At 37.9% G+C, this 11,907-nt stretch overlaps 3 protein-coding genes and 1 pseudogene across 4 annotated transcripts; 1 reads left to right on the forward strand and 3 right to left on the reverse strand.

Annotated features, from left to right (window-relative positions):
* Positions 1-510: 510 nt before the first annotated feature.
* LOC107881601 (heavy metal-associated isoprenylated plant protein 25-like) lies at positions 511-1,358 on the reverse strand (annotated as a pseudogene). The gene is made up of 3 exons (XR_016122032.1): positions 1,067-1,358; positions 899-980; positions 511-812 (listed from the first exon to the last, which is right to left on the reverse strand). The product of XR_016122032.1 is annotated as a heavy metal-associated isoprenylated plant protein 25-like (transcript).
* A 3,193-nt stretch (positions 1,359-4,551) lies between these two features.
* LOC103338843 (Bifunctional inhibitor/lipid-transfer protein/seed storage 2S albumin superfamily protein) lies at positions 4,552-5,629 on the forward strand. Its single transcript, XM_008242099.2, has 3 exons — positions 4,552-4,966; positions 5,122-5,208; positions 5,441-5,629. Exons 1-3 carry the CDS (start codon positions 4,600-4,602, stop codon positions 5,599-5,601), a joined length of 615 nt encoding a protein of 204 aa, XP_008240321.2. The 5' UTR covers positions 4,552-4,599; the 3' UTR covers positions 5,602-5,629.
* Positions 5,630-5,807: 178 nt separating this feature from the next.
* Positions 5,808-7,223, reverse strand: LOC103338801 (AT-rich interactive domain protein). The gene is made up of 2 exons (XM_008242058.3): positions 6,740-7,223; positions 5,808-6,146 (listed from the first exon to the last, which is right to left on the reverse strand). Exons 1-2 carry the CDS (start codon positions 7,154-7,156, stop codon positions 5,973-5,975), a joined length of 591 nt encoding a protein of 196 aa, XP_008240280.2. The 5' UTR covers positions 7,157-7,223; the 3' UTR covers positions 5,808-5,972.
* A 1,061-nt stretch (positions 7,224-8,284) lies between these two features.
* On the reverse strand, positions 8,285-9,731 carry LOC103338800 (uncharacterized). Its single transcript, XM_089041200.1, has one exon. The coding sequence runs from the start codon at positions 9,180-9,182 to the stop codon at positions 8,442-8,444; it is 741 nt and encodes a 246-aa protein (XP_088897326.1). The 5' UTR covers positions 9,183-9,731; the 3' UTR covers positions 8,285-8,441.
* Between the last annotated feature and the right edge of the window lie 2,176 nt (positions 9,732-11,907).

The following is an 11,907-nucleotide window of genomic DNA, read 5'->3' on the forward strand; positions in this document are numbered from 1 at the left end:
TATGAATAGTCTTGACACGTAGAAACCCGTAAATCTTATCCGAAAATATTATCCAAATTAATTATTGAGGTAAAAAAATTGTGAATAAAACAAAAAAATGAATAATGCGCCTTAGAAGGGCAACGGTAAACACAAAATTCGGATTTTGCAAGGGCAACCACTATTCACGTGAATAGTAGCTGCCCTAGCTCACATGACTAAGAGCAAATGGGTGGAGTTGCTCTAATATTGCTTGTATTTAAAATTAGAAAAAACAAAAGAAACCAACAACAGCCAGATCAGTCCGTCTCTAACATGGTTGGCTTGCCTATTTTCTTGGCAATATGACTGACAATCAACTTGACCAACCAGTTTGCACCATCTGCAGGCTTCTCTCTGCCCTCCATAATTTCTGTTTTTATGGCTTCATAATTAAATCGTCATCATGTGCACACAGCCGACTCCTTTGAATTATTAGCACGTATGGGAGCTCAGTATTAAAAAAAGTCCCACTTGCATATGCACTTAAACTTGAAGCGAAAATCTTGCTAAAATTTAAGAAAAAGTTTTACATCACACATGCATACAAGTGGTTTCAACTTGGTTGGGATGCGATACGGGATTATTCCAAGAAGTGATCAAAGGCGTCTGCTGCTAATCTTGGTTTTCTTCATCATTGGTGTTACTATTGTTGCTGCTAAGTTCTTGTATGTCCAGTATCTCAACTCTGCGATTTGTCTTCTTCCTTATCTTGATCGCTACGTCCTGTGGGATAAATCTGCCGAACACGCTCACCCTGCACTCCTTCTTCTCTATCAAATGCGTCTCCAACTCTACACATGCGTATTTATATAATCATTAGTTAAGAAACAACATATATATACTTGTGTACGAGAAAATTAAGATACTTCTATCACACCTCGCATATCAAGAAGAGCTCTCCTTACTTTTCTGTAGCAACCATTGCAGTCAATATTGATTCTCATCAGCATGTAGCAGAACTGAACATGATCAAATATTTGTATCAGATCATGCAGATATCAGAGACTGAAATAATATTGGACATTGTAATTCAATTTGAGCATACCTTGTCTGTCATGAAATGGTGATCAGAGAGAGATGTATTGCAATTGTTGCTTCAGAATCCAAAATTGGTCGAATGGACAACAACAGAAGGTTGATATTAAATGCCAATAATGCAATGGAATAATATAGAAAGCGAAAAAGGATCGATCGAGTATCATGAGCTGGTTATATATAATTCCGTTGATTCATGGAGTTCTGTTCATCTTGGAATCTGATTCTTCCCATGCAAAGATATATATGTATAGGTTGGCAATGTGGTTAGTTTTTCTCATTATTCTTGACTTCTTTGCATTCTTTTGTGTTCCTCAAATGCACTAAGCTAACTAGAGCATCACTTTCTTGCTTCCAGAGGGGCCTATGCCGACACAAAGGCATCACTTTTTCTCAACACCTTTTCCAACTGGCAATTAATGCCTTAATCTGGGTGAAATGCAAAGTTTATTTGACTCCAATATTAGGAATTTCTTTTTGGGATTCCAAAATTCTCTCTTTTCACTTTTTTTATTTCTCTGGTCTGCATATCTGTCTGCAATCGAGTGATTAATGATATATAAACTAGTCTGCCAATTACTTGTTTTATAAGACAACCAATAACTGCTTTATTCAATGTACAGTAACTTAGACATATGATTAAAAGTTTCTAGGCTGCTTGCAGCAGGAACTATGAACCACATCTATTATTATAGTACAAAATAACTGTAAGCTTAGTGATCATGGCTTGAGGATTTACTTATATTATACACACAAAGAAAACATAAAAACTCAGGCATTTTTACATGGATGAATTCATTATAAAAAGGATTTTCAAGAGCAATCGGTTAGAAAATCTTGCAATCCTTGAAGCTTTGTGAGACAGTTTTCTACAGAAGGCAGACACATTTCTTAGAGATCCTTTATGGACTGATTTACGAGTGAGCATTACCTTCTTATCTAGAAGATGTACCACCATGGACACCACATCTGCAGAAATGCAGAACCCACATCAACAAATTATACGTAATTGGTCATGTATAATTGAAAGTTTGGTACCCGCAATAAGCTTCCATAAATTATCATTCTCACATATGATGGATGTTACATAACCAGGAACTTCAACCGAGTAATGGCTCCATAGAAGGCTTTAAAGAACTCTTACCATCAACATCTGAAATCACCTGGGAAGTCCACTTTGGCACTTGCCCCATCCTAAATCAGCAGCTATAACCACTCCCGGAATCTGCTCAATAAAATTATAATCAAGCACGAACTACATACCGACATCCATAAACTATCCATAATGTGTTTGAAAATAGTAAGACAGAGGGAACCAACCAGAGGCACCTCTAAGGTTGTAGCAGAAGCAGAGCTGGTTCGAGGAAGTAACCGCCTATTACTGCCCTTGTGAGTTTTTAGTGGAGCAAACTTCTTCTTAACCCAAAAAGTCAGAGACATGGCTTTGCTGTGTGTATCTTAGAAGCTCAGCAATGATAAACCATAAACCGTTACAGGAGAATGTGTGTATGTGTGTATATTACAAACCACGTTCATTGAAGTTACTTCACTTCAGTTCCACCTACTAACTAACAGAGTTGGAAGGGGTTGATTTTTCAAATGAATACGACCATTTTGATTGAGAAATCTGATCTATATGATTTTGAGCTGTAAAAGCTTTTAGGACTGCGAGATGGGATACATAACGTATGCATTCTTGATACTTAGGTTGACAAAAATGGTCAGTCCCCATTGATGGGTTAAAAAAGAAAACTTCTTGCACTTTTTCTCTTTCCTTCTGTTTCTTATTGAAAAACGGACGTACAAAGAATTAATGGACAATGAAATCGTAGTACAATGGTATGCAGGGAACTTGAAGTTATGGCCAGTGAGCATTTAATTTACATGGAGAAGGTGAACGAGAAACTCAGACTTGTTTACAATGCCTTGTAAAAATCAACAATTAATTTGTTAGTTTCAACATATCCAAAGCAGATATTGAAGATAGAGAAATTTCATAATAAATCAATTTGAGAGTTCAATTTTTTCTTTCTTTTTGGTGTGAAAATTTCACAGTAAATCAACAGAGACTCGAGTAATCGCCTAATAGTAATGAATAATGTTCTAAACTACAATTATAGATAAACGAAAATTGGGGAAAAATTTATTTAAAAAAATGGATCCCAATATATATATATATATATATATCTCTCTCTCTCTCTCTCAAAGCGGCAATACTATTTTCCTTTTAAATACAGAAAAAAAAAATCGAGTCTAGCCGAGCGGCTATACTATTTTCAAGAAAAATTAATAAAACCGCATATAGCCGAACGGCTATACCATTTTTAAAAATATTTAAAAAACCGAGTTTCGCCGCGCGGCTATAAGGTGTCAAAATAAGTATAGCCGAGCGGCTAGACAGTGAAATCATAACAGTATCGCCGTGCGGCTATACTATATATTTTTAAAGGGAGGACCGCCTAGAGATTACGCTACCACGTGTCAAAATAGGTATAGCCAGTCGGCTCTACTATTTTAAAAAATAAAAAGCATATGGCCGCTCGGCTATACGATTTATAAAAAATATAAAAAGGACCGGCCATTCACGTGTCATAACAAGTATAGCCGATCGGCTACACTTGTTTTTTTTAACGCAGTATAGCCGGTCGGCTATACGATTTAATATTAAAAAAATTAGTAAAAGGGGACTCTCCTAGTTGCATTAGTTTATACTTTATATATATATTAATTTGCTAGTTTCAACATATCCAAAGCAGATATTGAAGAGAGAATTTCCATAGTAAATCAATCTGAGAGCTCTGTTTTTTTCCTTTCTTTTTGGTGTGGCAATTTCACAAAAAATCAATAGAGACTCGGATAATAGTGGATAATGTTGTAAACTACTCTTATCAATAAACGAAAATTATAACATTGATCAATCATATTAATAAAGGAAACTCCTAGTTGCATTAGTTTAAATTTATCATCTTTCCGTGGCCATAATAATGCAAGGACTTACAGGTAGCAATTGGAACATTGATCAATCATATTAATTTCGTAAATTGTTTTTCTGTTTGATTTGTTGAGGTTTTAACCTTAAAGATTACTTGATACCTTATTTGGGTTAGATGGTTAAACGAGGAGAAGTTAATTCACATCATTTTAGAAACTCGAATATCAGCAGATCATGACCAATATCTCTTGAAAATTGGCCTTTCGCAAGTACGAATCTCTTAGTTAGTTTGAATAGTTTTAATTGTTAGGAAGAAGAAGAACAATCAAGTTTGTTTTGTATGTCATTTGGACTGGTAAAGTTGGAAAATAGAGCAAGAAGTTCAAGCAGAACAACACACACCATGCGTGTAGCAACTGACACTCAAATCATGCAGCACATTCATCTGTTTACATATTTTTGGAAAAGAGAGCAAAAATTGCATGCATGCACAATAACACACACACACACACCATATATACATGAAACTCACACTGAAAACATGAACATTTCATATATTTACACCTTGGTAAATGGTAATCTCAAATTATTATTCTACATAAGGACATAACATGGCTTCTCTTAACAGCTCCCTGCTTCAACATCCTTTTGCCCTTTCCTCTCTGACTCTGCTACTCTTTCTCATTTCCCTTCTACCATCCATCCTTTCACAAGACCCCAGCTCCTCAAGCCCTACCATTGCTCAATGCACCACACGGCTTCTTCCACTGGCCTCGTGTGCATCGTTTGTGCAAGGCACTTCCCAATCTCCGGCACAATCATGTTGTGACAACCTCAAGCTGCTCTATAGCCAGCAGCCAGACTGCCTTTGCCTTTTGCTCAATGACACTACTTTGAGCTCCTTCCCTATCAACACCACACGTGCTCTTCAGCTGCCCGCTCTCTGCAGCCTTCAAGTTGACATCTCTGCTTGTTCAGGTAACTTCTGACTTCGGAAAATAAAAAAAATTTAAAAACAAGAGGGTTCTGTGATAATTCTGGTTTCAACTCTGTTAAGTAGAATAACTTCAAACAGTTTCATGTTTATGCATTGTTTTAATCTTCTTCTTTTTTTGTGTGTGGTTTTGCTGCAGGGGTACATGTGCCTCCTAGCACACCTAGTTCTCAAGTTTCCTTTGGGACAAACACCAACTCAACTGCTATTAACTCTACAATTGCTGGTATGCAAATACATCCATCTGTTACATTTGTGTATAATCCTTCTAATGTATGTAATGGTGTCCCAAAAAGAAATTAACTATCAGAAAATAGTAAGAACCCATCAATTAGGTTAGTCATTTTACTATTCCTTGTAGGTTCATTCCTTTGATTAAGAAAAAAGTAAATTGAAAAATCCTATTCAAGGCGTGAATTCTTGGGTTTATTATGATTCTCTATTTCTTTGGGTTTCAGCCTCTCCAATGCCTCAAAATGCACCAAGACCCAGCATGATGGGGTTAGGATTTGGCAGAACTTCAAGTGCTGGCACCAAATTGAAGATGGGCAGTTACCTCAAGGTGGCGGCGCTGGCTATGGGAGGTTTCCTAGTGACGGGAGTTCTATTTTCAGTATGATCATACGAGCATACGGGATTCTATTTTCTGTGGATGGGTTTTTATCGTGTGTTTAGAGTTCTTATTTTATTTTTAATTAGAACCAGCTCGAGATTATATGTCACTATGGTTTTGTTTAAATGTTTACCGGAACTTCAATTGATTTGAATAAGAACAGTGTTTTACTGTCAAATTATGTCCTTCATTTGCATCTCTTTAGCTTAGCCTTTCTGATCAACACCACATAAGATAGTGGGGGGAAATACAATTCAGAAACGAAGTTTTACATATGGAACGTCACCTTACAAATTGAGATATTAAGTTTGACAGAAAGTTTCTTTGCCTAGGAGTGTATCATGTACTAGATGTAAATGTCTTTTTCATGACAGAGACTATTCCAAACTAGGAGCCACTTCAGTTGGGTTGGATTCGAAGACATCTGGGTTAGTTGCCTCCGGTTCTTCCAAAAACTCCCGAGACTGGAATGAATCTTTGTACACAGGAGTCTCCTTGAAATCAGTTGCTCCTTCGTTGTAAGAAGTAGCTGCAACGAAACAAGCAATAAGCTGCACACACACAGCAAAATAGAACAGCATTAGCCTTGAGGGGTGGTTAGTGGAAGCAAAAGTAGGGTGGTATTCACTTATGAGCTAGATTTCCCTACACTTTGTTCAGGAAAAAGATTCACTCAACTGTTATTAAACTTCTAATCTCAACCTTTGCATAAACAAAAAGTACAACCAAATAGAACTCCCTGAATTTCTTCTTCAGGTTTTCATCATATAACCAGTTCCAGCAGGTAGCTTTTTGGCTAGTTAAGGAATCTATGAACATCATTCGAATCAGCAGTGTGTGGTTTCAGACATGAAGGTTAAAAGCTAGAATCAAAAAGGGCATGTCTTGAAATCACAGTTGCATTGGCCCTTGCTTGTGAAGGAGAGCATTTCTCCAACAATCACCAGAAAACACTCTGGTATAGAAGCAAAATCATAACAAAATGTGGAAATTAATCATTCTTTGAGCAGGATTTCAGCTACAACTGAATTAAACTATAATTGAGCAAAGCCCTAGTGATCATATACTCGTAACAGCAGAGACACAAAAATCAACAAATTAAGAGACCAAAATTTAACTAGAGTGGGAGAGAGTAGAGACCTACCGCAAACCCAATACCAAAAGCCCACAAGTACTCAACAAAGAAGCCAAGAAAGTCCCATTTTTCACCTTCCCAGAAGTCAGGTTCGTCACCCGGAAGCTTAGGCAAGAAATACCCATCATCAACATTGTCAACAGAAACACCACCATCAACGTTTTCAATCTCAGCCGTCCGTTCTAGGCGCAGTGGGTCTTGTTCTTGGTCTCTGGTGGTTGTGGTGCCTCTCTTGTTCTTGCCATCGGACCTCCCAGTTCTGGACGTGAACCTCTTGGCTGACACCACGTGGAGGGTCCTTCTGGGGGAGAGAGGGAAGAGGAAGTGGCGTTGAGAGGAGAGATTGGTGTAGGGGTGTCTGGCGGAGCTGCTGTACAGGAGCCTAGCTCCACCAGTAGCTCCACTGTTGGCTATGGTTAGAGCCATGAGTGGGGGAGAGTGAGAGAGAGTGCAGAACAGAAGCTGATCCGTGCAATCTTTTGAGAGAGTGTGTGGATGAGAGTGGATGTTGGTTTGTATATACTTGACCCGGTTTGCCTCCTTATTGTACCATCCGGTCCATTTCTGTAGGCCCAAATATATTTTTTGCTTCTTTGGAGCCCAAATATTTTTTTGCTTCTTCTGAGCCCAAATAATAAATAAATTTACTTTTATTTTTCTGTTAATTTTCTTTCAGCTTTTGATTGATTGGTACTTTATTTTTCTAATCGATTGTTACTGAAATTATTGCTTAGGGCTAAAATTTTAAATTTTAAATTATGGATTGAATAAATTTTAAAATCAAAACTCTAAGGGATTGTTCTATATACTAAATAATAAGGGCACATTTGATTCAAGATTTAGGAGCTTATAAATGGATTTGAAATTGCATTCTTATGTTTAGTAAGTGCATTTCTGAGAATGCAATATGGATTCCCCGCGCATTGGGAAATTTCATACCCTTAGGAAAGCATTTAATGTCTCTTTTCTTTTTTTATTAATGTCAACGGTACTGTTGAAAAAATAGAAATGTTTCATTTATTATGTACAAACCAAACATGAAAATGAGGGGAAAATGACATTCTCTCGTATTTATTTCCAAGTGTTCCCGAACAATTCATTTCCATCTCGTGAAATTAGACATGAAAAATTTATTCAATACATAATCATAATTTTGTATACAAGAAATGTGTGAAAAGTCGTCTATCAATTGGGATATCGAAATCTCACCTTAACACAAACATTGAATATCATCAATATAAATAGAAGCAAAGACATATACATTAAATCATTTGAATAATGTATTATTCAGTGATTACATATTGTTCAAAATCCACTGACGAGAGATAATATAAACCCAAAAAACATTACTCCCTAGTTGGTTTGTATTCTCTGCTTGAAGCATTGAAATTTCTGTATTAGATCTACCCACCTTCCCCCCTTTTCTGTTCCCTCTGTTTTCTGTTTTTGAATCCAACCCCAAACCCAAAAATTTAAAACGAATGTCAATTTAGCAACCAACAAATATCAACTTTTTTTTTAAGGGGCAGAAGCAACAAATATCAACATGTTGGGTTCAAATTCAAAATTTTCCATGTTCTCTGTCTTTTACATTGTGTCAAGTTTACAATCCTATCATCTAAACAGCTACGCGTCTATCATGTACCCTGGTACAAAGCGGTCCGGGGTTGTAAACAAAAACACCCCCCACCGCCTCGCCGCCGAAACGTTCCTACAGAGCAGAGAGCGATTCGGTTCGCCACGAAACATCCGAAACGCCGCCATCCGAGTAATCAAACAACCCACCTAATGCCACGTACTCCGCCCCGCCATTATAATTGTTGTTCAAGTTACAGTCGCCACCAATTCCCAACTCAAACGAGTCGTAATTCGGAATGATGTCGTTCTCAAACCCTAGCATCCCGTCCAATCCAACCGCCTCCGAACCACTCGACGTAAAATCAGCGGCCTCCAACTTTCCGTCCTCGCTTCCTCCATTGGTCGGAGGGAGGCCGAGTTCGTCGTCAGAAGCCTCTAGAAGGTAACCTAGTTCCGGCTGCGACGACCCGCCTGGAGACGACGTCGTTTCGGACACGGGAAATGCCGCAACCTGTATCTCTTCCTCGAAGCTTTTAATCACCGAGTCAAGGTCCTGGATCGCCGGGTCACGGTCGGTAACGGCGTCCGAGTCGTCCAGGATGTTGAGGAGGTCGTCTTGGATCAGCTTAACCTCCTCCGGCTCTATAACCAACTCGTCCGAGTCGACCCGGACAGGCTGCGGAGTCAACGACTCGTCCGAGTTCACCTCCGAGTTGGTCGAGTCGAACAGGGTGGAACCCGACTCGGGCGAGCAGGCAACTGAGTGACTCGAGTCGACTCGAACGAGTTTGGACTCGGGTTGGATATGCTTTGTTTCTGGGTCGTCCGAGTCATATCGGGCTCGTTTCCTATTGTGGTCGATGCTGTTATCCATTGTGAACCAATGAGAAAAATGAAGAGTGGGTTTGGTTTGGTTTGGTTGCAGAGGGGACAAAGAAAACCCAAATCTAGGATTGTGTTTCGGGAGAGAGAGACACCAAAGAGAAAAAAGGTATATAGAGAGAGAGATTGAGAGTTGTCAAAGCAACGAGAGAAAAGGTGGTGGGCAAGTATATTTTTAAGTGATGTGGTGAGAGGTGGTATATATAGTAGGCAAGAGGCAAAGATTAGTTAATATTTTCTAGAGAGAGAAAAATGGTTGTTTGGGAGATGAGAAAAAGATAGGGAGAGAGAGAGAGAGAAAAGTTGGAATGGTGGTGGTGGTGGGTGGGTGATGAGAAAAAGGACGAGAGAGAGAAGATTATCAAATTTTGGAGGGACCAAGAAAGAAAAATGTTAGGTGGGTGCAAATGCAAATGGTATTTTCTTTCCTTAAGATTTTGAAGTTGAGGAATGAGTAGGAGAGTTGAATTGTGGGAAGGTTATATATATAATGGAGAGAGAGACACAGATAGGATTTGGCATTCAATTTTAAAATGGAAGATGCCGATAGGCGCGGGCACTGGCGAAGCCTTAAAATCCCTCACGGAAGTCTCGGACTTATTTTAAAATAAAAAATAAAATAAAAATAAAATTTATGTTGCCCACCTTAACGTATCTCTACTATAATAATTCTGTCAATTAACTAAATTTAAGTCTGGAGTTTGAGGTCCGTTCAGGACCCACCAATTTTGATTTTTCACTTCCCTCGCTTGGATCGGTTTGCTTGTGAATTGGATTGGGATAGGGTGGGAATGGTATGAGGCTTTTAGGCTTCGCTGTCGTTTTTCTTCTTGACGATTTCTTTGCTTATTTTAGTAAAAGCTTCAACAAAATCAAGTGCTTTACTTGATAAGTGCTTTTTTTAGGCTCCAAATTATGCAGTCAGCCAATCACAGTTCAATGTCGAAGCATTTACTGTTATTGCAATGCTGTTAATACCAAGTGCTTTTCCGAATTTTGTTTTTTCATTTTCTTGTTTAGATTACTAATACTAATTTACTATTGGTTTTCGTTACTAGGGTTTTATGTTATGGGGTAAAGTGCAAAACACAAACCTACTTTTCTTTTCTTTTTTTCTTTTTTTCTTTTTCTGCACCAAAAAGAAGAAGAAAAAATTAACAAATTAACAAACCTACTCATCCTATGCCACTCCCATTCCTACTTACTTTTGTTTTTTTTTTAAATCAAGGATTTTGAAACTTAAATTTGATAAAATGGAATGGAGTGGAGAAAAAATATGTTTGTTTTCCCGCAAAGAGTTGTCAACCCCACCTTTAGATTTGCTTGTATGAGTACAAGTGCCAATTGCCAAGTTGATGGTCTTCGGCGTTGTTTGGTGACTCGAGGTGGATGAGTGTAAATCTATCATTATGAATCACTCTTTTAAATTAAACTCGTAAAACATAATATTTTGTATTATTGTTCTATTTAATAAGTCTAATAATAACATATTAAATTGCATTCACGATACTTATTTAATTTAATTGTTATAATTCAATTCAGTTCGGCTCACAACGTGATATAGTACCGAGACCCTTCATAGAAGTTTTTCAATATAATTTAAAAAGCTTGGGAAAAAAAAAGATAGTAATAAGTTAAAGTAAGAAAAAGTCATTGGATGACCTAACTCCTTATTTAACAAGTCATCTCGGGTTATCAAAAAACTTTATAAAAATTGTGGGACCTACACTCAATCGACACCTCGCCTAAACTACGTGTGTACGTGGAACTACCTCGAAGCGTAACCCAACGACTTGGCCAGCCGAATCTTATAGCCGACTCGTGGAAACGGCGCCGACAAGAAGAACAAAAAGGAAAGTGCCTATCACAGCTTTCGAGAAAAACCCAGACAAGCCTGAGTCAGCTTCTGCGGCTTCGGCGCATGCACGTCGCCACATCATCCAAATCGTGGCACGTGTTACAAGAACCACAACCCTCGCCTTAGGCACGCGACCGATTCACCACCGCCCTAGTCTTTATTTATTAAACTGATGACAAACAACGGTACGTCCGGTGAGCTAGTCGATATGCTCATGTGCCGAAAGTGACAAGGGATCACTGAACAGTGTCGTTTTATATTTCGTGGCGTCGTGGGGCTCACGAAGTAACGGGTGGCGTCGAGCCGTGGAGCCAATAAATAAATATCTGCATCTGCTTTTTGATATTTTTAGTAATTATTTTGTCAAATATCTATTTGGTTGATGGAGCTCTTTCCATGTCATGGATGAGGAGGCCACACGCCAACTATTGAATCAATCAAGGTATTGGAAATTTGAAAGAGGACCAGCATTCTATTCTATTCTATTATATTCTATTCTATAATGTTTTTTTTTTGGGGTCAAGTATTCTATAATGTCTTTTTTTTAATTTATTCTTATTTATAGAGGTGGAGTTAGCGAACTATAGTCAGGATTCAAACTTGAGTGGAAAGAAAGAAGGTTGAGGTTAAAATAAATCGGTAATGGGAAGATTTAGTAAAGTTCATGCTAGGTATATTAAGTTTAAATGTGAAATGGGTGACGCACTATCTTAATTAACTGATCTAATCGATATTTAATGATATCTTTCATAATTAATAATAACGTGTAATGTGTGCAAATTAATGTGTTATCGTCCATCTTAATATGAAAAGTTATAAATAAATAAATAAAAACAATTGATAGTAACGTGTGTGGTGT

The sequence above is a fragment of the Prunus mume genome, linkage group LG7 (assembly GCF_029339155.1).
Source record: "Prunus mume cultivar Tortuosa linkage group LG7, ASM2933915v1, whole genome shotgun sequence".
Classification (NCBI taxonomy): domain Eukaryota; kingdom Viridiplantae; phylum Streptophyta; class Magnoliopsida; order Rosales; family Rosaceae; genus Prunus; species Prunus mume.